Raw genomic sequence first — 24076 nt, 5'->3', positions numbered from 1 at the left:
CTACACAATCAATTTTTGGTGCTTCAAAACTCCCTTTATCAGCCAGAACAGCGTTCGACTCGTATGAGCTTACCATGGGACATTCACAAATTTACCAAAAATCTACGATAATGCTACATGGACAGGAACTAGCATGTCTGAGAGACTGTGTATAGATACAGGTTGAAAATGATCATATAAGGCCTGGGGCTTGCTGTGCCTATCACTGAAAGCATACAACTTCAGCCTAAAATTCATTGCATACGCATATATGTATTAATAAGAATAATGCTTCTTGTTTGTATATTATTAGATATTAGTTAGTAGAAGATAGTACTAACTTGTTTAATCTGTATGCAAATAGTGTGGTAAGCTGAGAGAGTCTGTGTTAGTTAACTACTAGTAACTGGGCTTATAGCTCGGCATGGTCTGGAAACCGGAACGGAATTACTATCAGCATAGCCAGAACTGACTAAGCTTCTCTAACCACAATTAGGATTATATATAAACTACTATTGCCACGTTTCACAAAGTCTACTTCTACGTATCTTGCCCCCGCTTATTTATTCGCCCCTCAATCCTTCGGGGATTGAGGGGCGACTCTACCTCTCTATGTTCGAGGGCGCTTTTTCTTATATACACTTAAGGGGGGGGGGGGGGGGTGGATATAAGATACTGTAAAGTTAGTGGCAATAATATAATAAATCTTAGTAAACTGCCAAACCACGGTAAGATTGAGATAGAGACGTATCTCAGCGTGGTTAGACAAAAATACCAAGAAATCTCTAACCACGTCGAGCTGCGACCCCTAACTAACTTTAACTACCTGTAGGATTCAACTACTAGTACTTAGTACTACATAGTTCTACATCCTACAAATAACTATCATTGGTTAGCCTGTGGAGCTGCAGCAGCATTATCATGCAATGGGCATTAGACAATGTTTGAGTCGCCCATTCGCTGGCCAAGGTCTTTTTGGCCATGATCGCGTTCCACTCATACTTGTGTCAGTACTAAATAGTGTCATTCGTCTGACTGCAGTCGAAAGTTACCAGTGCTTACCTAAGCCAACCACCTGCTTGCGGCCTGCATTACTCAGGCAGCGTCCTTCGATGGCCTTCTCCAAGAATGAGATTAGATAACAACTTTGTTTCTACGATATGAATGGATGGATGCCTCACCTCCTTCTATCTTTTTTCTACATATTTTGTGAATCCTCGCCATCATCTACAACGCTGAACGCTCCAGCCACTCCCTCCCCGGCTCTTTGACCTTCACGCCCCCTTCTGAAACGAGATATATCTCTGCAGACTTAGGCCCATGAAACTCGCCCTGAGTTCCTTTTTCGGGTGCCACCTTGAGAGAGTAGTATCTGTTTCTGTCGATCAAGGCTTATACTTTACGTCACTTTTCGATATATTCTGGCCCCTACTACCGACAACCACCCTTCGCCTTGGATGCGAGCAGCATAACCTCATTGTTCTCGAAGATCATGATCCGCCGCAACTCAGATATTGGGGTTCAGCTCCCAGGTGCTGCAGGTACTGCGGATTCTGTGAAAGAAGCAGACATAGAAATGCTGCCAGGGGAGCAAGCACCACCACTAAGCTTACCCACCCGCCTCGCCGCCCGCTTCTCTCGAAAGCCGAGTGTGGTTAGACGCTCCTCTGCTGCCTCCTCTCGTCGAAGTTCGATCTCATCTTTACACTCACACCACTCGAGCGCTTCATCTCATGGCGTATCTCCAACCGATAATATCGCGCAACATCTCCGGCGAACTTCCATTCTTGAGAGCCGGAAAGCGAGGCTCGCGGACCGTGCTCTGCATGCAGAGAAGGTAAGGCTTCGCGCCGCCCTCAGTAAAGCTGCATCCAGGAACTTGCAAAGGGAAGAGAGAGCCCTGGCTGCTCAGCAGGCTCGGGAGCGACTACTGGCGGAGATCACCGCCAAGTGTGAAGAAGAAGTTCGTCGCGCCAAGAAGAAGGCTGAAGATAACCGGAAGAGGAAAGCTGCAGAGCACGCCAGGCTTCGCTTAGAAATGACGGAGAAGTTTGCAGAGGCCGAAAAGCGGCGTGTACTCTATCAGCAAAGTCATCGACGCCACCGCACAAGCAGCTTACCCACTAGCGAAGAGAAAAAGATGGCAAAGGTGGTTAGCAACTCTCTCACGCATGATGCAGCCGCGAAGATTATCCAGCGAATATGGAGGACCTATCATACCAGGAGGGCTATACAGGAGTTTCGAATGCTAGATTTGACAACCAACCGCATTCGGCACATGGATTTTGAGGATGTTGGAGCCCTGCTTTCGGAAAATAAAGTCCTGACCGTAACAGCTCGTGTGCTTCGACTTTGCGGGCTACAAGATATGGAAAGTGGTACAATGGGTGGAAGGGGCGCTGTGCGCACATTTCTCAGCAGTTATTTAATCACAACCCATCCCGCTGAAGTGCTGAGCAGTAACGGTGAACAAGAGCAGGATTTGATTGTGAAGGCTCGTGAGCTCATTCTAGCGTTTGAGCAAGCCATACCACTGCTTTTATCTAGCTGCCACTCAACGCCGGCCAATTCTACAGAGCTTCAGACAGTGTGTGAGGCTTACAATGTCTTCTTTTCTGCCTTCCATGCTTGGAAGACTCATGACTCTAGCGTTCTGATCGAAATCATGCTGGCTCAATTTGTTGAGCTGGAGCTAATCTGGCAAACGGTCAAGAATGATCGAGCTGGTGGTGTGGCAGATGATTATCGTCAGGGCATCAGGCAAAACCAGATTCTGCTTCTCGCCCGGCTGAAGCGCCTAGCCGGCTCGGAAAGAGCAATGCAAATGGTGCGAGATGCTTTGAAGAAAGCTAAGCGGGAGACGAAACGTAGTGCCTCCAGGCAAGCCATTCCACGGTCGGCAGAGGTCGCGCCTTCATCAACCGAAACGCTCACAGAGAGTGTTGCGTCTCCTATTAGCGACACTTTTAGCAATGTGGAGGGTACTGTTTTGCGGGAGCTGGAAAGGCAGCGGATCTCCCCGCATGAACGCTTCACAAGAATTTTGACTGCACTCCCAGAAAACCGTGCTTTAGTGCATGAACTTCTCATCAATAAGGAATTCAAGATTGAGGAGACACAGTATACGGAGCCGCGTAAACAAATTATGAATCATATGTGTGATATGATGCGCAGAGATGTGGACGCTGGGCTAGGCACGAACTGGACTGTAGCTATGGCCACAGTAATTCAGGATCGATTATTACGTTCGCTCCGCCCGGGTAACTCGCTTCATGTGCTGATTAGCGAAGTGCTGGACCCAAAGTTGGTTGAGAATCAATGTAATGTTGGTGCTTTCTCTTACGCTAGCTTCTTCAACTTCATGAACACCATCCTACCGAAGCTTTGTGCTCCTTACCGGGATCCTATAGTCAAGGCTTTTAAGGAAGATACTTCAGGAGATGCGATTGATCGTCTGGCGAGGCTGATGGGGATAATCGACTTGCTGTCCCTCGATCACACGAACTTTATGATCCAACTTGCTGCCCCCCAACTTATCCAAGAGGCGCCTGGGTATGAGCAGAGAACCTTCGAGAAGGGTCTTCATGACGGATCCTTGAGCTTGAGGAAAGCAAGGCGCTTCTGGCGAACACATCACAAAATCATTGTAGATGAAATCCGGAAGCGTGATCCGGAGAATATCAACGGGGAGCCTCAGCCGCCTACCTCGAAGATTTATGCTCAAGGCCTCGTGGATCTTGTTCTGAGCAATGCACCTGTGTGTGATGATCTAGTTCCTGAGACCTTAGAGCTGGACCGCCAACGACTAGAGAGACTGCACGCGCAAGCATTCAAAATCGTGGCGACTGCCTCTATTTTACTGGCAGCTAAGAATTTACTCAAACGTGACGTGCGATCACAATGGAAAGCTGAGGCAGATCGAATTATGTCTCTGAATCTTGGTGATATTGAACTCAATCGAGTACAATCGATTCTGGAGTCAACACACCCAATGCCTTCTAATGCTAGCGCTCAACTTGCGGCGACCATCCGGCGGGTACTGGCGCCGGTCGCCAAGGCGTGCGCTGCTGTTTCTTCATCTATGGCAACACAGACGACGGTTGAAATTCATACGGACGCGCCCATACGAGAGATAGCGGTGGCCCAAAGCCCAGTGAACTCCGGTAGAAGTGAGGTTGGTGCGGCCAGCTTCGCAGACCCTGTTGCACGGCTCATTCTTTCGCGTTTGCGCACCCATATTCTCTCTCGCCTTAGTGCTTCAAGTGCAGCTGAGAGGGTTCGAACCACGACGACGGCCAGCCAGTGCTTGGCCGGTGCAGGAATGCCCGAGTTTGTTAACGAGTTGGCAAGTTGACCGAAGAGCTTGAGAAAGTGCGCGAAGTGGATTGGCTGTGCCATGGTATGGTCTATGAGCGAGTATTAGGAGAGGGCATTTCGACAGGGCCTAGGCGCTAGAGGTTATTCAGAGGAGTCTGCGCTGAGCATGTTGAGAGTTTTTTTTTTCCCTTGCTCTTTAGAGTTTGTTCTCCCTCACATTACAATAATAGGAATCGTTTATGAGTATAAGAATGATCTGATATCTCACAATCTTAAATATCTTTTTCTTTCCCCCATAAATGGTAAATGCTACTCAACGCTCCGAAGTCGCTTCTATGGCCAGTAGGTATCCTAGATTCAGAAGTGTATCTAACCCCACCCCCCCACTACACCAGATATTCTGTCCGCTCCCAGTCTGCAATTCCAGCAAGCCTTCTAAACTAGGACAATCAAAAAGGGTTGGATGAAAAGGAAGATACATTCACAATGACCGGAAACCCAACTGCCTCTCTTACACTGCTGTCAGATTTGACCCCTTCGTCCCTCGAACGCACGTGGTTGACCGCACCCCATCCCTCTCTCCCCATTGTTGCGACCTGTAGCTCCGACAAAACTGTCCGTGTATACTCGCTAACCAATTTTCGGCTTCTCTCGACCATCTCGGGCGGTCACAAACGCAGCGTACGCACATGTGCCTGGAAACCACATGTACAAGGCGAAAGTGTTCTGGCGACGGGGAGTTTTGACGCAACAGTGGGGATCTGGCGACGGTGGGACAGCTATGGTCGGGCAGAGGCCGGCACAGATGTCTATGGCTTGAGTTCAGAGACACTCGATGGCAATGGGCGTGATACCCAGGAAGATGAAGATGATGAAGAATGGCGATTCGCTGTCCTCCTAGATGGACATGACAGCGAAGTCAAGTCAGTGTCATGGTCGCCATCTGGGATGTTGTTGGCGACATGCTCCCGAGATAAGTCAATCTGGATCTGGGAAGACTTGGATGACGGCGACAACAATTTCGAGACCGTAGCTGTCATGCAGGAACATGAAGGCGACGTAAAATGTGTCGCCTGGCATCCCGTGGAGGAGTGTCTGGCCAGCGCCAGCTACGACGACACCATCCGGTTGTGGCGTGAGGATATCGATGATTGGGGCCAAGTGGCATGCATCAAGGGTCATACGGGAACTGTCTGGTATCTAGACTGGGAAGGTATTGACAACGTGCCATCTACTGCTGTAGTGTGTGAGCAGGGCACGTCCCGGTCTGCTGAATGGAAGGACCAGCGTGCAATGTCTGGCCCTCGTCTCGCCTCATGCTCCGATGACAGAACAGTCCGCATCTGGAAACGGAAACCTAAAGAACAGCGGGCACAATCACAGTTTGGAAGTACGGGCATCCCTAGTATCATTCGGCCAACAGGCACCGATGAAACATGGGAACAAGACGCTCTTCTCCCAGAAATGCATGAGCTCTCCATCTACGCGGTTGCATGGAGTAAGCGCACTGGGCTATTAGCTTCTGTCGGTGCAGATGGACGCATCGTGATCTACGAGGAGCTGTTCTTGACAACACCAGCACGAACGCTAGACAAAAATACTTCTACAGATACACCTGCTCCTACACCTCGACCTCATACAGATTGGGTAGCTATTGCGATATTGGAAGGTGCCCATGGCATCTACGAGATCAATCATGCTGCATGGGCTAGGCGTGCGGACCCATGCCGAACAGAGAACGAGGAAGTGCTTATTACAACCGCAGACGATGGGAGTATCAAGGTCTGGACGCTTCGGAGATAGCCCTTCGGGGTGTGAAAGAAATCCGAGGGGATAAATTTTGCAGCGCGAGGTGATTACGTCCCGGTTGAGAATGCCGGACAGCCAGCGGGTAAAAAGGGTTGCGAAGTCGGCATTGTAGAATACAAGTAGACTTCACTAAGTTGGAATATTAGGATCGAAGCCCACCCACTGTGTTTGCGTTACAGCTTTCATGTAGTCACATTCATGTCTATGTATCTTACTAGTTTGGAGAAGCTGATGATGCTAACATGGTCAACACACATAGCAAAAGATGGTAATCTAGGGGGCAATAGTATAGATGAGAATGAAAAAAAATTAGCATGAAGATTGACCATAAAGAATGGAAAAACTCGTACATGACCTCCTCAGCTTGGATGTATGGTTGTTCGCTGATGCTGTCGGTTCACGTCATCTTCATCGCTGTCATCCCCCACTGCGTAATGTTCTCGCGCCATGTCCGACGAATGGAGGTCATCGAGCTCTGACTCGTCAAAATCTCCCGCCTCTACGTCCGTCCCTGAGCGTTTGTTATGAAAGCGCTCTAGAACGGAACTCCCACTTACGTCCTCGTGGTACAGGCCTTGATACCTGCGATGTCGTTGTCGGCTGCGCCATATAAAGAAGCCCCAGACAGAAACGCCAATGATGACAACCACGAGGACTGCCTCTCCAGACTTGGCATAGGCTTTCCACTCTGCCTGTTTCATCCTCTCCTTCTCCTGCTCTTCGGCCGCAGTGCTGTTCGGATGACCACCACAGATGTTTGAGGCAGTTTTTCGCCATCAATGCGCGAGTCTGCAGGGCTACCGCCGATACTTGCTATATCGACCTTCATGAAGCGATCAAGCATGTCTCGAGTCTGGCGAGGGAGGTCGTAAGGCGCCATATGGCTAGAATTATAAAGAAGAACATATGTCAAATTCCTCGCGTGTTGATAGATACCCGCTGGTTCGCCCTCAAAAGTCCAATCATGCCGGGGAGCCCAGACGCCCGGTGATGTCTCGAAGCCGACTCCACCGCCCCATTTCATATTGTTTATCAACTGCTCGGTTCCGACGTGGTTGCAAATGAGGTCTTTATCACCACTAAATAGAAGAACTGAAATCCCCGATTCGAGTAGACTGGGAAGTAGTTGAACAGCCGGCACCGACTTTTTCGGAAGAAAAGAACTGCTGACAGCCCCTGAGCATTCTTCCCACCCTGACTTCTTTTCAGGATTTATATTCAGAGCTTTAACAACGTCCGCCCTTCGTAAATACGGCTTCACATCCTTTAGATCTTGAGGCCAGTTCATGCCACAAGACGGAGCCGTATCGCGGAGGCGGATATCATACATGTTGTAGCATTTGTTGTCAGAGTCTAGAGTCTTTGACAGAAGCTCCTGCAACACTGATTCACAGTCACCAATATGTATTTGGTCTTTTCCACCAGTCTCCAACTTCGACTGACAGACCGACTGTAACACTTCCAGGCTCTTTGCGGTCCGACTGTCTTCTTCAATAAGGCCTTCTTCGTATGCGAAAGTCAAGTAAGAGGGATACTGATCCGCAGGAGAGATCCAACCGTTGCCTATTAAAAGGCCGCGAAGGTTCCAAGGGCTTGCCGCATTCTTGTTCCGGTCTAAAATAGCCTTGGCAATATATGGTATATGCTGACCGGCGTAGGACTCGCCCGCAAGGTAAATCTGCCAGAGTCAGAATATTGTGGCTAGGTAGTGAAACGACAACCCGAGGAATTTCATACGTCATCACCTTCATATTCCGGGAAAAGTTCAAAGAACTTGCCCAAGAATATCATGAAGTGCGCGGACATCTCGTCCAATTCATGAAGATAACTGTCGGTATTAACGTAGCTGAAGCCAGTTCCAACCGGCTGATCCACGAAAAGTAGGTTGGCGAACTCATCCCAAGAACCTTCGTTATACTCCAACGTATTGTTGTCCTTCAATCGATATGGACCAACCTCCATCAATGCACCATCCATTGAGCTACATCCCGGGCCACCGTTAAGCCAGATTACAGTTCGCTGACGGTTGGCAATATGGCGATTTTGGTAATGCCAAAAGAAGAGATTACCATTGCTCTGCGGATCCACTTCAATATGTCTGTTTCAAAGAGCCGCGGTCAAAACCTCTGCGATGGAGTCCGGGCTGGGGGGGATAACGAGGCATAGATGAGATCCGGTAGTAGTGGCGAACTCACCCAGCATGCATCTTCAGCAAGGGTCCATCGGGGGCACCTGGCAACGAGCGAACATAGTAATCCGCAGCTGACTTAGCCGAGGACAATGGAGGACCCCACAAGATGAGCAATGATAGAAGCCATAGTGACTTCAAGGAAAAGGAGGTGTCGCCCGTTTTGATTCTGGGGAACCCACGCGAGATTGCTGAAAACATGCCTCAAGGATTAACGAGGGCCGATGGAGGGGGTAGGAGAACCACGAAAACAGAGGGGAAGGGGTGTAAAAGTAGTGTTCAGAAGTAAAGGTCCTACGAGGACTAAAGGAGCGCCTAAGTCCGCATGGATGATCCTTCTGCTGCTTCCAAAGATCAAGGTATGGTGGTAAGTAACCGTTGCAGCGGGATGAGTTAGCGAAGGACTAACGGACCGGAGGGAAGGTAGGAGAAGAGGAAGCGATGATCTTTTGCTGCCACACTGCTGCAAGCTCGTCTATCAAATCAAATAATAAGGTCAAGAATAGACGGAGACGATGGCGTGGCCTTGGATGGAGTCGTCCTACTTACTGTAATAATTCCAGACCGCTTTCGACTGAGCCGCCAAGATCTACGAGTGTCTGTTTTTCCTTGTTAATTTTCAATACCGTACCGGGGGCCCTATCATTGCCTGTTTAGGGGATCTATAGGGCAACGATGAACATCCATCAGGAGTCTTAAGTTTCTGTTTCCTATTCGCTTTTATACAGACCATCAATAGTCTTTATTCTTGACAATGGGGGACGTGGTTCCTCACCCCTCAATGTACTGAAACCCTGCTTGTAGATACTACAGATAGGACCGACTTGGTTAAAACAGCATAGCATATCTATTGAGCTGTTTCTTGTTTTTCTTTCTTCTTTTTTCTCAAGTCTGGTTAAAGATAACTATGTAGCAGTTCAATGCGGTGAAAATTAATAAGGGCACTTGCTCAAATCTCAGCCTCCATGTTTGCCCAACCTCTTGTCCCTCTTTTACTCTTCCCCTCCTTGTACAACTTGTCGTGTGGGCTCTTCAGCCCAGATCAGAAAAGATCATCAATGCCCTGGTCGGCATCCTTTTTGATAAGATCAACCATCCCCTGCGCATCTGTCAGTAGTGGTCATTCAATGAGTGAAATGACAAGGCACACACCTGAGGCATGATAGGTTGTCCATCATCCCCTTTCACGTAGCGGAAGGGCATCTCAGTTCGTTCATGCTCATTGATTAGAATCTCCGGGTAATCGATATACTGGATCTTCTCTAGGGGCACTGCTGAATCGTTAGCTTTCCCAATAGTCATGAGTAGGCGGGATCTTGAGTCAGTGATTGAACCTTTCTCATGCACAACCATGCGGGTGACGCGCACGGCTGTATCAGTGGTCATTTGTTTGGGACCGAGCCGTCTTCCAGCATAACCCTTCTTTCTCAATTCGGACGTGCGATCTGTATGTCTCGGTTAGTAGCATGCGTGGTATATGTCTCTCTTCCACCAATTCCGATAAAAAACTTGCCTCGCGGCGGATCATCGCCTATAGACGTGAAGGCCCCCTATAAGTCAGCCAGGGTTGGAACCCCCAACGAAAAACCGGAATTCGCACCAAGGATGCCCCCGAAAAGGAACACTTCAAAAATTTCTCCATCGGCGGGGCTCAGTTCAGCCTGAGCCGCGGGGTCTAACAGACAAATCTTAGACGTTCGATCCGCAAAAATTTCTTCAATGCTGCGGTGCTCGACTTTTAATCCTTCTGTCGCGGCCAAATCTTCTGGCATCTGCAGGGAGGTAGGCACTGAACTAAGGAGAAATCGGCTGCCAGCCGCATGCGATTCGCGAGCGATGCAGCCATATTCCAAGGCCGACCAAGCCCCCAACTCAGGGTCCAAATGCTCAACCACAATGGTGACTGGGTTTGTGGAGGGGTTCTGGTCTGTCATTGTACTACAATTTGAGAGGCAGCTATCTCCAAATGAGGAAGTCTAGCACAGAGCAATTATAGGTAATATGATGCGGAGACGGTAGGCCGATTTGAATTCGGGATCAATGACAAAGTGGCCGCTTTTGGAGCACCCGAGAGAAATTAGGATAAATAATACACAAATACGAGTACTACTCTGTAGAGCCGAAAGAGAGCGAAGGGGGGGGAGGATAAAAAGGAAAGGACGAAAAGGGGGGGGGGAAGTGTATTTCGATAAATTCTTCAAATTCGATGATTAAAAGCACTCTAGCTATGAGTTGTATATTGCAATAACTCATGGGCCCGAGAAGATATTCGGAATATACTCCGTACTGTGTGTACCTAACATGATATATTAGTTTACTAGAGCATGCAAGGTAACGTTAAATGGTTATGTTCTTTGCATTGACATTACCAACACCACAACTGCCCCAAAAGTTTCATGGAAACTCGCTTAAGACTTGATCTACAGGAAATGAATATCGCAGTGTATATAAGTCAAGTACTATATACCATATCCTAGAAACAAGCACCTTCTTTCCGACGGTACTGAGTCCTCAATTATGGAGTTAGGAACGCGGCCAAATTTGGGAACGGGCAATACTGGATAAATTACCATACCCATACAGCAGCCCGCTAGACCGAATTTCTCCCCATTCTACTACTGCTACTCCTGACTGACCTTCAGTATACACGATCTATTCTTCAGGCCCTTGCTTCACTATTTGCGGTGCAATCTATCTCCTTTCGGTTATATCTACAATACACACTGAACTTTAAAACTTATATTCCACTGGGAACTCATCGACAAAAACGGGTTACTTCCTGCCGTATTTCGGTGGGGTTCTCTGACGACACCCCGTTCACCTACCCTCATCCAACTCTCCTCCCCCGCCTTCTAGCTCTCAGTCACGTACTACTTCACCTGCTACACATCATCTCATAGACCGGAACAGGTCCATTCCTGCCAGTTTACACCTTGAGTGAAAATAAACTTTGTAGAATTTTTCCTTCATCTCCCCTCTATCAATATGAATCCCCACCAGCAGAACAAAGTCGATACTGCCGTGAGCCATCTACGTGCCGCCCCTCCCTCATTTGCACCAACACTGACTGTCATTATGAACCCAGTCTCTATCCCCTGATGAGCAACGCCTATTGCGTCTCTACGGAAAGATGCCCACCAAGAAGGATCTGTTGCAGAATAAATTAAAGGTATGTGGGTTTGGCGGCCCTTCGAATTTGCTTACTCGGCTGACGGATTTCCATGGTAAAGGAGCGGAAGTACTTCGATTCAGGTGATTACGCCCTGAGCAAGGCCGGCAAGGCCTCTGATGTGGGTGTCACCAATATTGGTTCTCAGCACCCTGTCCCCGAAAATATTCCTCATTTGACGGCTACCTCTCCTGGGACGAATAACCCAGCAGCTGCCAGCAATGGTGGCAGTATCAACTCTCAAGGACAGCAGATACCTGGCAGCATCAGTGGACACCCGGGGTCCATTGGTTTTCAAAGCCGCAGCCCGGTGAAAGAAGGGAGCTATTTACAACGCGGAACTAGCGCAGATGAATCCGAGGGTAATACCGCTGCACTTAAAGATGCAAAGGAACCCAGCGTGAGTCCGCCCCCTGCTCGCAGTGGCGTTCCAATCCGGCGATAATCGGCCTTTGGCTCATTTTCTCTTCTGATACTCCCCCTCCTTTTCTGTTTGTCACATCATCATCATCATCATCCATGTTTGTTTTTGGTTTTTGTTGCCCTGTCCGGTGATGGTCACATAAAAAAGAGCCTGGCGCTATGGTTTTGTGTTCCATGATGCTGTCACGAAGCTAACTTACCCTTGTCTTCCCCACTAAACCTTTTTTCTTTTTCTCTTTCCTTTATGTCTCTTCCTACTTTTTCTTATCTTTTTTTGAGAGTGGAGGTGAGGGTTAGTGCGCGAGAGAGGCTGTTTCAAGTAGCTTGTACTTCACTGCTGTACAAGTTTAATTGAAGGAAAGAGAGTTGGAAGCCAACTACAGAAATCCAGCGTATCTGGTCACTTAAATTTCCTAACTACAACAGTTATCTCTACTAGTGTCTTTCTAGTCCTGTTCGAGACTTGCAGCAATGCATTTTTCTTGGGCTGGTTCCCACTAGCCAGGCTTGCGCCGTTTGCTATGCATGAGTTATGCCCTGGCTTTGACATGCGCTGTTCTTATTCTCTGTTTATACCTCAGGTTGACTATTTTTTGCAAGCTCTTCGTGTCCAGGGCTAATTACTCTCACTCTTCCGATTATCAAGTTGATCTATATCTGAACATGTCACTGTTGACATCACACCTAGTGCCTCCGAAAATGTTTCTTTTATTATGACTGCTCATACTCAGTACCCTGTATTCACCCTCTCTTCTCATATTTTATGTATGTTCGGCCATGTGTGGTTCGTTTGTCGGGCTTTTCTCAACAAGAATGATATGACACCTCCCAATTTAAACAGCCCATAGTATTGTATCAGCCGGACAGGTCAACTGAGTAGATGTGGGTGTAAGCCCGATAAATGTGTCTCATTCTTGATCCGGTGGTGGCAAAAAGACGAACAGTTTATTCACAATCGATGAATCATGTAGTTATAGAACCCATGGATATTGACTAAGCAATTTCTGCGAGACAGCACATAGTCAATCAATCTATGACACGTCACATGTCGAAAGGTGAGAGGGAGACATGTCTGATACAAGAGTCTCGTTTTGGGGGGCGCTATGGAAAGGAAGATGGCAAAGCCACCACCAGCTTCACCTTAAGACTAAAATAAAATTTGACTACATACATAAAACAGCATTGTACATGAATAGAGGACCACTTGCATAGTGATGCAGTCCCTAGATTGATAACACGGGTTCCACCGTTAGTAACGAAGGTGAGCGAAAGAGGGAAGGGCAAAGGGAAGATAGCCAACCATGTAGACGTGAGATAGGTCAAGTAGAAATATAGCTAATACCAAGAAAAGAGGAGGGTCACTGGTTCAGGTAGACAACGTGCATGGAAAAGACAAGGCAGATTCGATTCCGTCGTGGCGGTCATCTTCTAGTGTAAATTGTTCCAGACTTATCGAAGCATACATGCTTGCAGACTATGGTTCCGCGGGAGTATACACATTCCACTTGATTTATGAAAGGTATCATTGACACCTGCAGGACATCACGACTGTCAGAACTCTCAGGTCACACCGTGAGGCATTCCAACAGGGCTCGATGCGAGAGAATAGTGATGAGCCATGCATTCAGGTGCTCCTGATGAAGCAAGAATTTCAGCCGTGGCAATGGCGTGTCGTCCGGACGCGAACGGGAAAGTGCTGGTCCGTCCCTGATTAATATCTTGAAATATCCAAGAGTTACGCCCACACAATGGCCCTGCCATTCCTTTCAATAGGCATCCAAGCTGACAGTCGGTGCCCAAAAGAAACTCTCGATATTAGCCTGATTTCAGAAAGTATATTGACGAGATAAGTCTCCTGCACCGAGGCGTCGAAGCCAGGTCGCACTGTCTTGCGTATGATATGGGCATAGTGCCACTAAGTGGTCCATCACGGTTCTCAGTCGGTCTTCCAATGGCTAGCTAACCCCGAATCCAAATCATCGTTTTCGCCAAGCCATAGCTCCACAGCGTACAAAGCCATAGTGCAGGCTAAGTTGATCCATCGCCAAAGATTGCCGCCGCCGCCCCTTTGGCTGCTCCACCACTCCCCATTACCGCCCATCGCCTGAGAAGTGGAGGCGAAATGTTGCATTAAGAGACTGGTATAAACCGCAATCAGGATTGATGGAGAAAAGTAGCTGAGGAGACCCAGGAACTGGCCAGCGGCATCGGAATCATCCAAAGAGGCTTCCTGCGAGAGAGCCCGTGCACCTGATTCACGGACAGCAGGGATGATCCGAGTGGATGCATACAGCACACAGATACGGTATGCGAGTGAGATCAGGACAGAGGGGGTGACGGCCCCAAAGACCGCAGAGATCACATTGAAGGCTGCATGGATAATGGAGGGCAAAAGGGACAAGGCGTGCAGCAAAGTGGTGTAGGAGGCCATGAAGATCGGCGGTAGTGGGGGAAAGTCCCCAGCTTGCGCGGGAGAGGGAACCTGCTCAACAGGGTAACAAGGTTGGTAATCTGTGAATATCTGATAGATACACAGTACGATATATGCGAACAGAAGAGAGCTCTCCACTGGATTCCCACGGCCACTGCCAATCCCCCACGCGCACAAGATCACCGCACATGTGATGGATACCCCAATCAAGGCAGCATCTACATTAGAGATCTCAGGGAACTGCAAAACGCGCCAGAGAAAGTATACTGCGCTGGAAATAGCGGACCCGGAGAACACCAGAAGGCCGATCTGCCAGATCTTTAGTCATGGTCTCATGCAACAACAAACGAGGTAAAACGACTAAGACGCAGGATTAGAAGTCATGATGGATACGTACCATCCAGCTATCACTGCGACCACCTCGGTTAACAAGCCATCGAGTGATCTGCCCTGCAGCCTGTATCACCAACAAACTGCAAAACCCTTCCACAAGCTGGAAGACTGGCGTCGACCATCGTAACAGTTTATCCCAGTTTCCTATAGTTACCGACTCCACCAATCCACCAGGTCCAAAGAGCCATTCTTGAACAGACGTGTCCTGCGCTCGCTTCCCGGTAAAAGTCCGTTCCGCCCATCCAGTTGTGTTATCTGTATCGATCGAAAAGCGGTTCAGCGACCAAATCAGCAAGACCGGAATTATGATCCATTGAGTCGATCGAATAACAGTGATCAAAGAGGCACGTAGCCATGAGCGTTCGGGGGTGGTGAGTTTCAGAAGGGAAAACAGGAAATAGAAGGTGGCTAGAGATAGAGAAAAGGCCAGACCGCATGTCTTTCCACCTACATCGAAGGCCAGGGGGATAGAAGAAACGGTCACGAACAGGAAAAAAGCGGACGAGAGAACCCGGAAGAGCCACATCGGACGGTGGGGATCAGACACAAAGGTAAAGTTATATGGGGGGGAGGGGAGAGGGATAACAAAAGGCGCCGTAGAGAGTTGGATGATAATGGAACAAACTGACGCGATGGAAGTTTGAGCGGAGAAACTCTCCTAAGAATGATGCAGACCTTGGAGAACAAAGCAACACGGCGACAAGAACAAAAGAACAAGAAAAAGAAAGAAAAAATAAAGTAAAAATAAAAATAAAAATAAAAATAAAAATAAAAATAAAACTAAAGTAAGAAATAAGAAATAATGAGAAAGGAAATCAAGGACAGGAAAGACAAAGCCCCTTTAATAAATAAATACACAGGAATCAATCATAAAGAGAACAAGAGCGATGTTCCTCTTTTTATTTTCTCTATAGCTTTCAAGGATTGTTTTTTAATGATGTGTACTGTGTGTAAGGTTCCCCTTTTACTTTGGTGGACACTGATCTTATCTCGCTTTCTTTCTTTCCAGGCGGGACAGAATGTGATGATTTTCACGTGGCAGTTGTAATGAAAAAGGTACAACCCAGGTAAAGCCTTTTTTTTTTTTTGGACAATTTACATTCAATCACCGCCAAAGTGCTTAAAAACACATATACACTGGGGTATGAATAAAAAGAGAGAAGGACAGAAAAGAATTAATATAGATCAAGTATTTGCTACAATATATAGCAGTTACATACTACTATGGAAGTACATAGTATCTTTCTTAAGGCGGTGAATGTGCCGATCGCTAAGGAGTACGGAGGCGTGTACCAAAAGTCCTGGCACCAACACTAGTAACTTTGGCCTCAGGCAATGTAATAATCTTACTTTACACAAATAAGTGGATCGATACCACGTGATAAATATCCAAAAAGGAGCATTTCTCTGTTTTTAAGCATCACACAATTGGTTATTAATCACGTGGTAATCATGTGATCGTTTCCATAATTTCCGGTACAGTAACAACGTTTCATTGCCTTAGGCCAAAGTTACTAGCGTTGGCGCCAGGACTTTTGGTGCACGCTCCGTACGGAGTACAGAGTTCGAGACTTTATTTACTCCGTACATTTAGAAGTACTGCAGATATATTCTGCCCTTCCAATAATACCCCCCAAACTGATCAATGCAAACTTGCCGGGGCAAAGGTACATCCTCAGATAGGTTGTTACGTTACTGTTCTTCATCCTGTCAATGTACAACTTCTGTGTCATAACCACACAACGCATCTTGTAGTTAATAAAATATATAGTACAGGTTCCTGGATTTATCATTTATATCACCAGTGTCGGATCACAAGAAATACAGTAAGGTGGTGAATCGTTCATTTAGCTATGTAGTCGGTGTAACCTTGGCGGGGGGCCACAGAATTTTACCAGTTTGGGGATAGCGTTTCTTTGGCACTGGCTCTCACATGCTTTTAAAAAGCCCTCCGATGGAAGCCCTATATGACCATATCCGGGTAAGAGAGTCTTCCATAGATGGTCTAGTCTCGAATAGGTACAGTACATACCGTCCATACTGCATGTCACCTATCAGCTCCTCTAAGTTTTCTACCTTGTGCACTTACACGAAATTGTTGGATGCTGCGATTCCGACAGTTATTCAAAATGGCCGACGAGACTATCGCAAAGAAAATCAAGACTTCTTCTCCTTTGATTGGGACTCATAGGTACTCACTTAATTGCCGCTTGAACTTTACTCTCCAATGACAGGTCCCTCATTACTGATATACACCTCTCAGCGGCCACTTTCATGCCGATGAGGCCCTCGCGGTCTATCTACTCCGACAGCTCCCCACCTACTCTGCCTCTCCCCTCATTCGTACCAGAGATCCGGCGCAGCTAGCAACCTGCCACACCGTCGTCGATGTGGGTGGAGAATATGACCCCGCAAACAACCGCTATGATCATCATCAGCGTAGCTTTTCCACGACCTTCCCCAACCACACTACCAAATTGTCCTCAGCGGGCTTAGTATACATGCATTTCGGTCGAGCGATCATTGCTGAACACACGTCATTGCCGGTGGATCACCACGATGTGAACTTACTGTACGAAAAGCTGTACACAGATTTTATCGAAGCCATTGATGCCAACGACAATGGCATTTCAGCTTATGATCCCACTGAAATATCTGCTGCTAATCTCCAGAAGCGCTTCAAGGATGGTGCCATCACCATCACATCGGTGGTGGGCGACATGAATAACCCCGACCCGACCTGCCCACCCGGGGAGCTTCAAGATGAGGACAGTCTCTTTGGCCGAGCAAGTACCTTCATTGGAAACGTTTTCACTCGCAAACTGCACCACGCCAGTACGTCGTGGTTACCTGCACGCACTACTGTAGGAAATTCCTACCGTTCCCGCCGCGACGTTCATCCTTCCGGCCGTATCATTGTTCTCCCTCAAGGCGGTGTGCCATGGAAAGAGCATTTATATAACTTCGAAAAGGAAGCGTCGGGATCCGATAAGACCAATCCCAGAGAAGATGTGTATTACGTTCTTTACCCCGAGAGTGCTACTGAGGGATCTAAATGGCGCGTGCAGTGCGTGTCAGTGAATGAAACTAGCTTTGTGTCCAGAAAACCTCTGCCAGAGACCTGGCGTGGTGTTCGCGATGCAGATCTCGACGGTGTTATGGCTGCAGAAGCCGAGGAAACCGGCAAGCCCAAGATCCCTGAGGGTGCAGTTTTTGTCCATGCCAGTGGTTTCATCGGTGGCCATAAGACCAAGGAAGGCGCATTTGCGATGGCGGTCCGTGGCTTGGAACAATAGTTTTCCTTTTGTTTTTCACCCTCGGGGTGCTAACGATAGTACGGGTGATGACTTATAGCACGCTTCGATCCATTACTTTACTACTATTCAGTTGACAGGCCCTATGCCGGGTAATGTCTAAAGGTCTACCGCTTGGATTTAAGAAATTATATAATACCGACCAGACAGTTCGAATATATATATATATTACGTGTATGTATGTGTAGAAACCCGCAAACGCCTGTAAACTATTATACTGTCAGCATGCTCCTACTCGACCAAAAGCGAGTACTAACCTTTAGCGTCTCATTATCCCCGTTCTTCAACAGATTCACCTTAGCACCTGTCCTCCAAGTTGCCACTCAACTTTACTGATCCCCCCATTACCCATAAGCCAGAGTGTCTTGAGTTCGGGGCCAGTCCAGGCAAAATTCTGAACGGTGTAGTTTGTCTGGATAGTTAAAAGAAGTTGACCAGAGGGATCAAGTACATCAACACCTCGTCCGACGCCTGTCACAATGTATCCGTTGGCTGCTACCTTCAAGCCGTCCGGGACAAATCCAGAGGCCATATAGATAGGTCGCTTGTTATAAGCGCTGGTACCATCTTCGCTTACGTCAAAGGCATAAACGGTCCTACATTGACCGGGAATGTCTCCGTTAGTGCCTTGATCTTTTGGCATGACTAACCATATTCCTTACCTGCGCTGGGTGGCATTGAATAGGCTGCCAGGATGGCCATATTGGAGATCGACAGGCGCGCTTACAGCCGTAGTGTCGGTGATATAAACGACTGAGCCTTCCGGGCTAAAAGAAATACCATTTGGCTGGCCAATAGAGTCATCAACTACGAAAACCGCGCCCGAAGAGGCATTGTACCTGTAACTAGCACTTGGAAGCTGGGGTGGAGTGTCAGTGAGAGCATTGAACCACGAATACTCTGTTTAACGGGTCAGCTGACAGTTTCATATCGAAATAAGCACAGAGGGCGGCTAACGAGGATCTGTGAACCAAATGTCCTTTGTCTTTGGATGTACCGCAAGGTCGTCGATGGTATTGAAATAAAAACCGAAGTAGTTGTTTAGCAGGGTGCCCGACTTATTGGTCTCCGGGTCCAGTGTCCTCAAAGAGATGCGCTGTTCACTGCCTCCGATTGATCGGTTACCGCCCGATGCTCCCCAGACGATCTTGCCATCATGGAATGTACCTCCGTTAGGCGCATAGACAGGAGGATCGGAGAGGTACTCGGACAGCGTTGGCGGGTCTTCATTCAGATCCACGACGAGCTGGGGGAGGTAGCCAGGAGGGGGAGCTAGCTGAGACAGGTAGAGTTTATTCTGCGATGCGATGTACACAGGAGCCTCGTGGACAGCTTCGGAGACGGCAAACATGAACTTGTAACTTGGATCGGCACCCAATATCTCCAAGCCCCTTTCTTTATCATATACCAGAAAATTGGCCGAGCTGACACCCCTCAGAAAAGTACCATTGGTGATTGTGGTATCGCCAAAAGTAGATACGTCATCCATAGTAGAGACGTTTCGAAAGAAATGATATCTGGTCAACCCTGAGAACCGGCCCTGCTCGATGAAACCTTGCAGTAGACTTACGGCAACACATTCGCATAACGATTGATGCATACCACTGAAGGGCCGCACGCCTCTGCAATAGGGAAGGTCACTCCAGTCTGGGCGTGAGTGAGCCCAGATAATACAAGACTCAGGAACTGCAACCACGCCATGGCCGGAGAGATGCACGAGGACTAAGAATCAGATATATAGGAGGAAAGGTGGGTGGTAAAGAGCAAAAGGAGTTGGTTCAAGAGACAGTCCGAGCCGACCGTGACGTCTATTTTTCTATATATACTCTTCTTACGAAGGAATCATGGACAAATTCACACGCACACACACGCACACATTTTTATTTAAAGACTCCAGCTCCCGGAAAAATCAGTGCAAGGAAAGGGAGGAACAACTGAGGGTCACACCAACAGGACCGTATCCGACAGACGTAACGTGAGACCGGGATGTGGCCTTGGATTGCCACCAAGAAATCGGTGCGTGGGGGTGACCATAGATTTGTAGAGCAATGATCGACCTCCAAGTTTGACAATTCAATTCACCCTTCTTACCCGTCCCCGTGATAAAACGAAAGGTAGACGATTTAATTCCGAATCTTGGGAGTAAGATATGTCATCATTGTTGGCTTCTCCATCGGAGATACTCCGAAGGGTACCGGTGGCTGGGTATGAATGGCCTTAGGAATAATGAGGAGGATGATTTTAGAAACAACTTCCTTCATGGACGGAGCTTCAGGGAGCTGATGTCTTCAATGCTGCCAGTGCCATCCCCAGAGCTTTTCTGCTGGGGAAAGTCTTTAGTATCAGGGTGTATATCCCAAGCATCTTCTCGCTCGCCCAGTGCGCGCTGGATAAGTTTGGCCTTGATTAGCGCACCCTTCAGACGCTCATCCACGTCAGTAACGGCTTCCTCTATGTTTTGCATGGGTAAAGACGCCGGGTCAACCAATTCAAGAAGTGTGTCGACGTTCTTCGCTAGCCTGGAGCTGGGTGGAACGCTCGACATCTCTCTGCAAACAGATGGCTCCAAAAAATTTTCATCCTTCTCACTAGGTAACAGAGCCATTTGGGAAGGATCTCTAGTGTTGGATGGGTCTAGCTTGGCTTGTCTTTGTGACCAAACCAGAGCTTTACCGTAGAGCCTTCCTACCTCGAGGAATTTTTCAAAGCCCTTCTCGACAGCAAATACACTGCCTTCAGTGTAGCCAGCCTGCGCGCCATCGACGGCTCCTAAATCATAGCCTTCCCTGTAAAATACTTCCTCCAGGTCGAGGAGACCCTCGAGTAAGTTGTTTTCCATATTAATAACCTTCCGAAAGTGAGGGGGATCGGAGATCAACGGTATCAAAGAAGGGAGGAACAAAGGGGAAAGAAAGAGACAGAGGGGACGGATTTCGGAACCGATCGGCAGTCAAGGAGTTGAGTAGTATTTAGAATTGTGGAAGTAAGTAGCATATAGACGGATCTCAATTCGAAACTGTTGTTTCTTTCGGCCTTTTCTTTTCCTTCCTTTCCCACGGGGTACAGAGAAATCTCTTCTCTCTCCTTGCCCTCTGATAAAAATAATCCACCCCACTTTTGGTCTCCATTCAACTCATGTTGACCACCATCCTACCTAATGTAGCGTAAGAAAGAAAACAAAACGAAGCGGGAACAATTTCCAGGGCTTGTCAGATTGACAGGCAGGCTATGCCACTACTATTAAAAGTACCTACGCAAGTTCCATGACTTTTCTTTTCCTTTCTTCCTGTCTTTTGGCAGGGGTCATCGATGCTCTACAGGCAGCACCCTCCACGTTTCAACTTTCCCAAAGAGCCTAGAATCCCACATTGGTCTACTGCTTCCCTGCCCATGGAACTGGAATGCATTTTCATCCACGAGAAATTGCAAACATGCAAAGATATCAGAGATTAATTCGCTCATATGCATTCCCAAAGGAAAAAGTGAAAAGGTACATAAATCGGGGATAATAACATGAAAGATAAAACAGCCAAACCCTCAAGAAAATAACGCAGGAAGGAAGCTGTCGACCGCTGGCCATTCATATCACAGGACAAGGGACTCGAAAATTCGAAAGAGATCAACCCCAGGCTGACGCCGACTACACCAAACCCCCAACTGCGCCAACATCATGCCCCGGATCAGATGAGATTACCTCTTCCTGGTACCAGGCCTGGGCTTCACTTCTTCCTGAGCAACTGGATGAAGCATCACTTTATTGGGAAGTTGTTGGGTGTTGGCCGAGTAGCCTTTGCTCCAATCGTAGCTCACAGAGTAGGCAAATATATTGCCATTGCGGTTGAATGCTGTACTGGAGATGGTCCCCCCTACGGAGGGATATCCCTTTAGGCGATGTTTGGCGTCTTTGTCCCAGAAGTGGAAGGTTCCATCGCTGCCGGCGGTGCTGAACGTGCCATGAACCGGGTGGAAAGAGATAGCATTGACGGAATAAATGTTATTGATGTCGCGTTGGTTTGGGGGTGTCTCTCGATGACACTTAAAGCTGAAGTTCGAGCTAGAGTCTTTGTCTTCCACGTACTGAATAGCACAGCGACCCTCGATACTGCCGACAGCAAAACCTGTGGCATCTGTAAAGCAGCTGACTACTCGCGTCTGCCACTTGAGAGGGGATTGCATAGTCTTGTAGAATTTGGTGGGGTTATCGAGGTTGATGATGTTGATGTATCGGTCCGCGGTCCCAACCACTAGCAGCTTGTTCTTGACATCCATGGTGTAGACACGATCCTGACATTCTACCGTGGCGATCGGGGTCGATTGCCGTAGATCCCAGTATTTGACTGTCTTGTCCCACGAGCCGGTCACTAAAAGGGGTGTGCCTCCAGCAGGGTTCGGAATCATCTGGCAGCATTTGATCGGAGCATCATGGGCTGCGACTTGGACGGGGGTGGTAGCATTTGCAGCGAGATCGAGCATGCGTGCGGCCTTATCGGCACCAGCGCCTACTACTTTGGTTCCATCCTACAGAGCGAGAAAAGTCAGTTAGCTAGAGAAATGAAGCGGCACGAGACTTTGCTAGGCTTACAGGTGCCCAGCAGCAGCTTAAGACTGGAGCTTCATGCTCAAAGAGAGCTTTTCCTTCGCTCTGTCCCTGATCATTGATCTCATAAATGCGGACTTTCTTGTCCCATGAAGCTACCGCAAGATGTTCACTGGCGGGGGAAAACTGAAGATCAGAAATGCTATCTTCAGGAGGTGAATTGAGGGCGACATCCTTAGATATATCGCCGGTGGTGTTTGTTTGGCCCGCTGTTGTCGACGTAGCGGCGACAGAACCGAAGAGCGACATTCGAATGAGAACTTTGCTTTTCACAGGATTTGGTGAGTATGGATCGGAAAATTATAACTAGGCCTATATCAAGCTGCAGAAAAGCCAGTAAGCCACGAGCCGTAGATACTTCTGTATAATACTAAAGTTGACTAGCGAATTGGCAATGTAATAGGGCAGAAGAGAAAGAGCTCAGCATAATTTTGGGAAGGCGCGCGTTCTGCAGCCGCGACACATTAATGCCTTAATGAGGATACGGCAGTATCTTCACCCATGTACACCGCCCTTCAAACATGACAAACTATCCCATTTAGTCAGCTCCCGAAGTACCTTGCCCCTTACGGAACTGCTTTCAAGGTACATCCTTACCCGTGACCCGTTGTAATTGTCCTGCGTGGAGATCTGTATCAGCACGTCTTTCATCTTTGTCTTTTAAATTTATCTTGATACCGTTGCGCGTATTGAAAATTTGCCGTGATGCTGTATAGAAGGATCCCATGAGTAGTAATCTTTTGATACCCTTATTTCAGCTGGACCGAAGATTAAAGCCCATTAAGCCAGACAGTCGTCGTGAATCTCTCTACACTTACATTTCTAGGCAGTCATTTACGACTAGCTCTACTACTAGTACTACTGTCACTTTTGGGGTGCTTTGTACGGAGTTCATCCAAGCAATTTGTAGTTAAAATCCTGCTCCATACTCCGAAGATGTTTTTGGTACACACTTTTTAGTTGACACAGAGAGATTATGTATTCTTGTGTAAATTGTGCGATAGAAGTCGTTAGATCTCTAAAATATAATTATTTATTATTGACCAGATATTATATCATGTCCTTGAATGACGGTTGTACTCGACGGCAAGTTCCAACATTGCCGAAGCTTCAAGTAACAATACAATCTAGAACAATTGTTTGCTTGTCACGCAATCATTAATTCGTACACATGATCAACAGAAGGTACTGCAGTCCTTTCTGTGTCCAGACAGAAGAGGCACCTTTACGAGAAGGGAGCTAAGTGCTAACTAAGTCTTTGAAGATCTACGCCGAGTACTAAAGAGCCTTAGTCTAGTTAGTAGGAGTGACCCCGCTCTCTAACCATATGATCATTGTAACATCACCACTTTCTATGAGATATATCACCCCACCCAATCTGGCCACAATGTCTCATTTTTTCGATGATGATGATGATGATGATGATGTTATTGTTATAAAGAAGTAAAAAAAAACA

The 24076-nt window shown here is 47.7% G+C and overlaps 9 protein-coding genes across 9 annotated transcripts; 3 read left to right on the top strand and 6 right to left on the bottom strand.

Annotated features, from left to right (window-relative positions):
• Positions 1–1712: 1712 nt before the first annotated feature.
• Positions 1713–6099, top strand: ABOM_006907 (IQ calmodulin-binding motif domain protein; the record flags this gene model as incomplete). The annotated part of the gene is made up of 4 exons (XM_022534036.1): positions 1713–1816; positions 1867–4255; positions 4330–4378; positions 4754–6099. The coding sequence occupies 4 exons, from the start codon at positions 1713–1715 to the stop codon at positions 6097–6099; spliced, it is 3888 nt and encodes a 1295-aa protein (XP_022387455.1).
• Positions 6100–6464: 365 nt separating this feature from the next.
• kexA (serine-type carboxypeptidase kexA) lies at positions 6465–8494 on the bottom strand (the record flags this gene model as incomplete). The annotated part of the gene is made up of 4 exons (XM_022534035.1): positions 6465–6797; positions 6851–7783; positions 7843–8203; positions 8301–8494. The coding sequence occupies 4 exons, from the start codon at positions 8492–8494 to the stop codon at positions 6465–6467; spliced, it is 1821 nt and encodes a 606-aa protein (XP_022387454.1).
• Positions 8495–9335: 841 nt separating this feature from the next.
• ABOM_006905 (SAM-dependent methyltransferase) lies at positions 9336–10227 on the bottom strand (the record flags this gene model as incomplete). The annotated part of the gene is made up of 3 exons (XM_022534034.1): positions 9336–9392; positions 9446–9738; positions 9894–10227. 3 exons carry the CDS (start codon positions 10225–10227, stop codon positions 9336–9338), a joined length of 684 nt encoding a protein of 227 aa, XP_022387453.1.
• A 1051-nt stretch (positions 10228–11278) lies between these two features.
• Positions 11279–11907, top strand: ABOM_006904 (endosulfine family protein; the record flags this gene model as incomplete). Its single annotated transcript, XM_022534033.1, has 3 exons — positions 11279–11314; positions 11379–11462; positions 11524–11907. 3 exons carry the CDS (start codon positions 11279–11281, stop codon positions 11905–11907), a joined length of 504 nt encoding a protein of 167 aa, XP_022387452.1.
• A 1914-nt stretch (positions 11908–13821) lies between these two features.
• Positions 13822–15235, bottom strand: ABOM_006903 (ICE2 family protein; the record flags this gene model as incomplete). Its single annotated transcript, XM_022534032.1, has 2 exons — positions 13822–14625; positions 14714–15235. The coding sequence occupies 2 exons, from the start codon at positions 15233–15235 to the stop codon at positions 13822–13824; spliced, it is 1326 nt and encodes a 441-aa protein (XP_022387458.1).
• Positions 15236–16838: 1603 nt separating this feature from the next.
• On the top strand, positions 16839–18005 carry ABOM_006902 (MYG1 family protein; the record flags this gene model as incomplete). Its single annotated transcript, XM_022534031.1, has 2 exons — positions 16839–16900; positions 16973–18005. 2 exons carry the CDS (start codon positions 16839–16841, stop codon positions 18003–18005), a joined length of 1095 nt encoding a protein of 364 aa, XP_022387457.1.
• A 310-nt stretch (positions 18006–18315) lies between these two features.
• On the bottom strand, positions 18316–19512 carry ABOM_006901 (SMP-30/gluconolactonase/LRE family protein; the record flags this gene model as incomplete). Its single annotated transcript, XM_022534030.1, has 3 exons — positions 18316–18619; positions 18686–18923; positions 18981–19512. The coding sequence occupies 3 exons, from the start codon at positions 19510–19512 to the stop codon at positions 18316–18318; spliced, it is 1074 nt and encodes a 357-aa protein (XP_022387468.1).
• A 768-nt stretch (positions 19513–20280) lies between these two features.
• ABOM_006900 (Yae1 family protein) lies at positions 20281–20862 on the bottom strand (the record flags this gene model as incomplete). The annotated part of the gene is made up of 1 exon (XM_022534029.1): positions 20281–20862. The coding sequence occupies one exon, from the start codon at positions 20860–20862 to the stop codon at positions 20281–20283; it is 582 nt and encodes a 193-aa protein (XP_022387456.1).
• Positions 20863–21713: 851 nt separating this feature from the next.
• Positions 21714–22869, bottom strand: sonA (putative nuclear pore complex protein (SonA); the record flags this gene model as incomplete). The annotated part of the gene is made up of 2 exons (XM_022534028.1): positions 21714–22541; positions 22606–22869. The coding sequence occupies 2 exons, from the start codon at positions 22867–22869 to the stop codon at positions 21714–21716; spliced, it is 1092 nt and encodes a 363-aa protein (XP_022387489.1).
• Between the last annotated feature and the right edge of the window lie 1207 nt (positions 22870–24076).

This window comes from Aspergillus bombycis (genome assembly GCF_001792695.1).
Source record: "Aspergillus bombycis strain NRRL26010 chromosome Unknown contig00065, whole genome shotgun sequence".
Taxonomy (NCBI): Eukaryota; Fungi; Ascomycota; class Eurotiomycetes; order Eurotiales; family Aspergillaceae; genus Aspergillus; species Aspergillus bombycis.
Note: the sequence above shows the minus strand (reverse complement) of the source record. Positions and strands in the feature narration are given on the sequence as shown.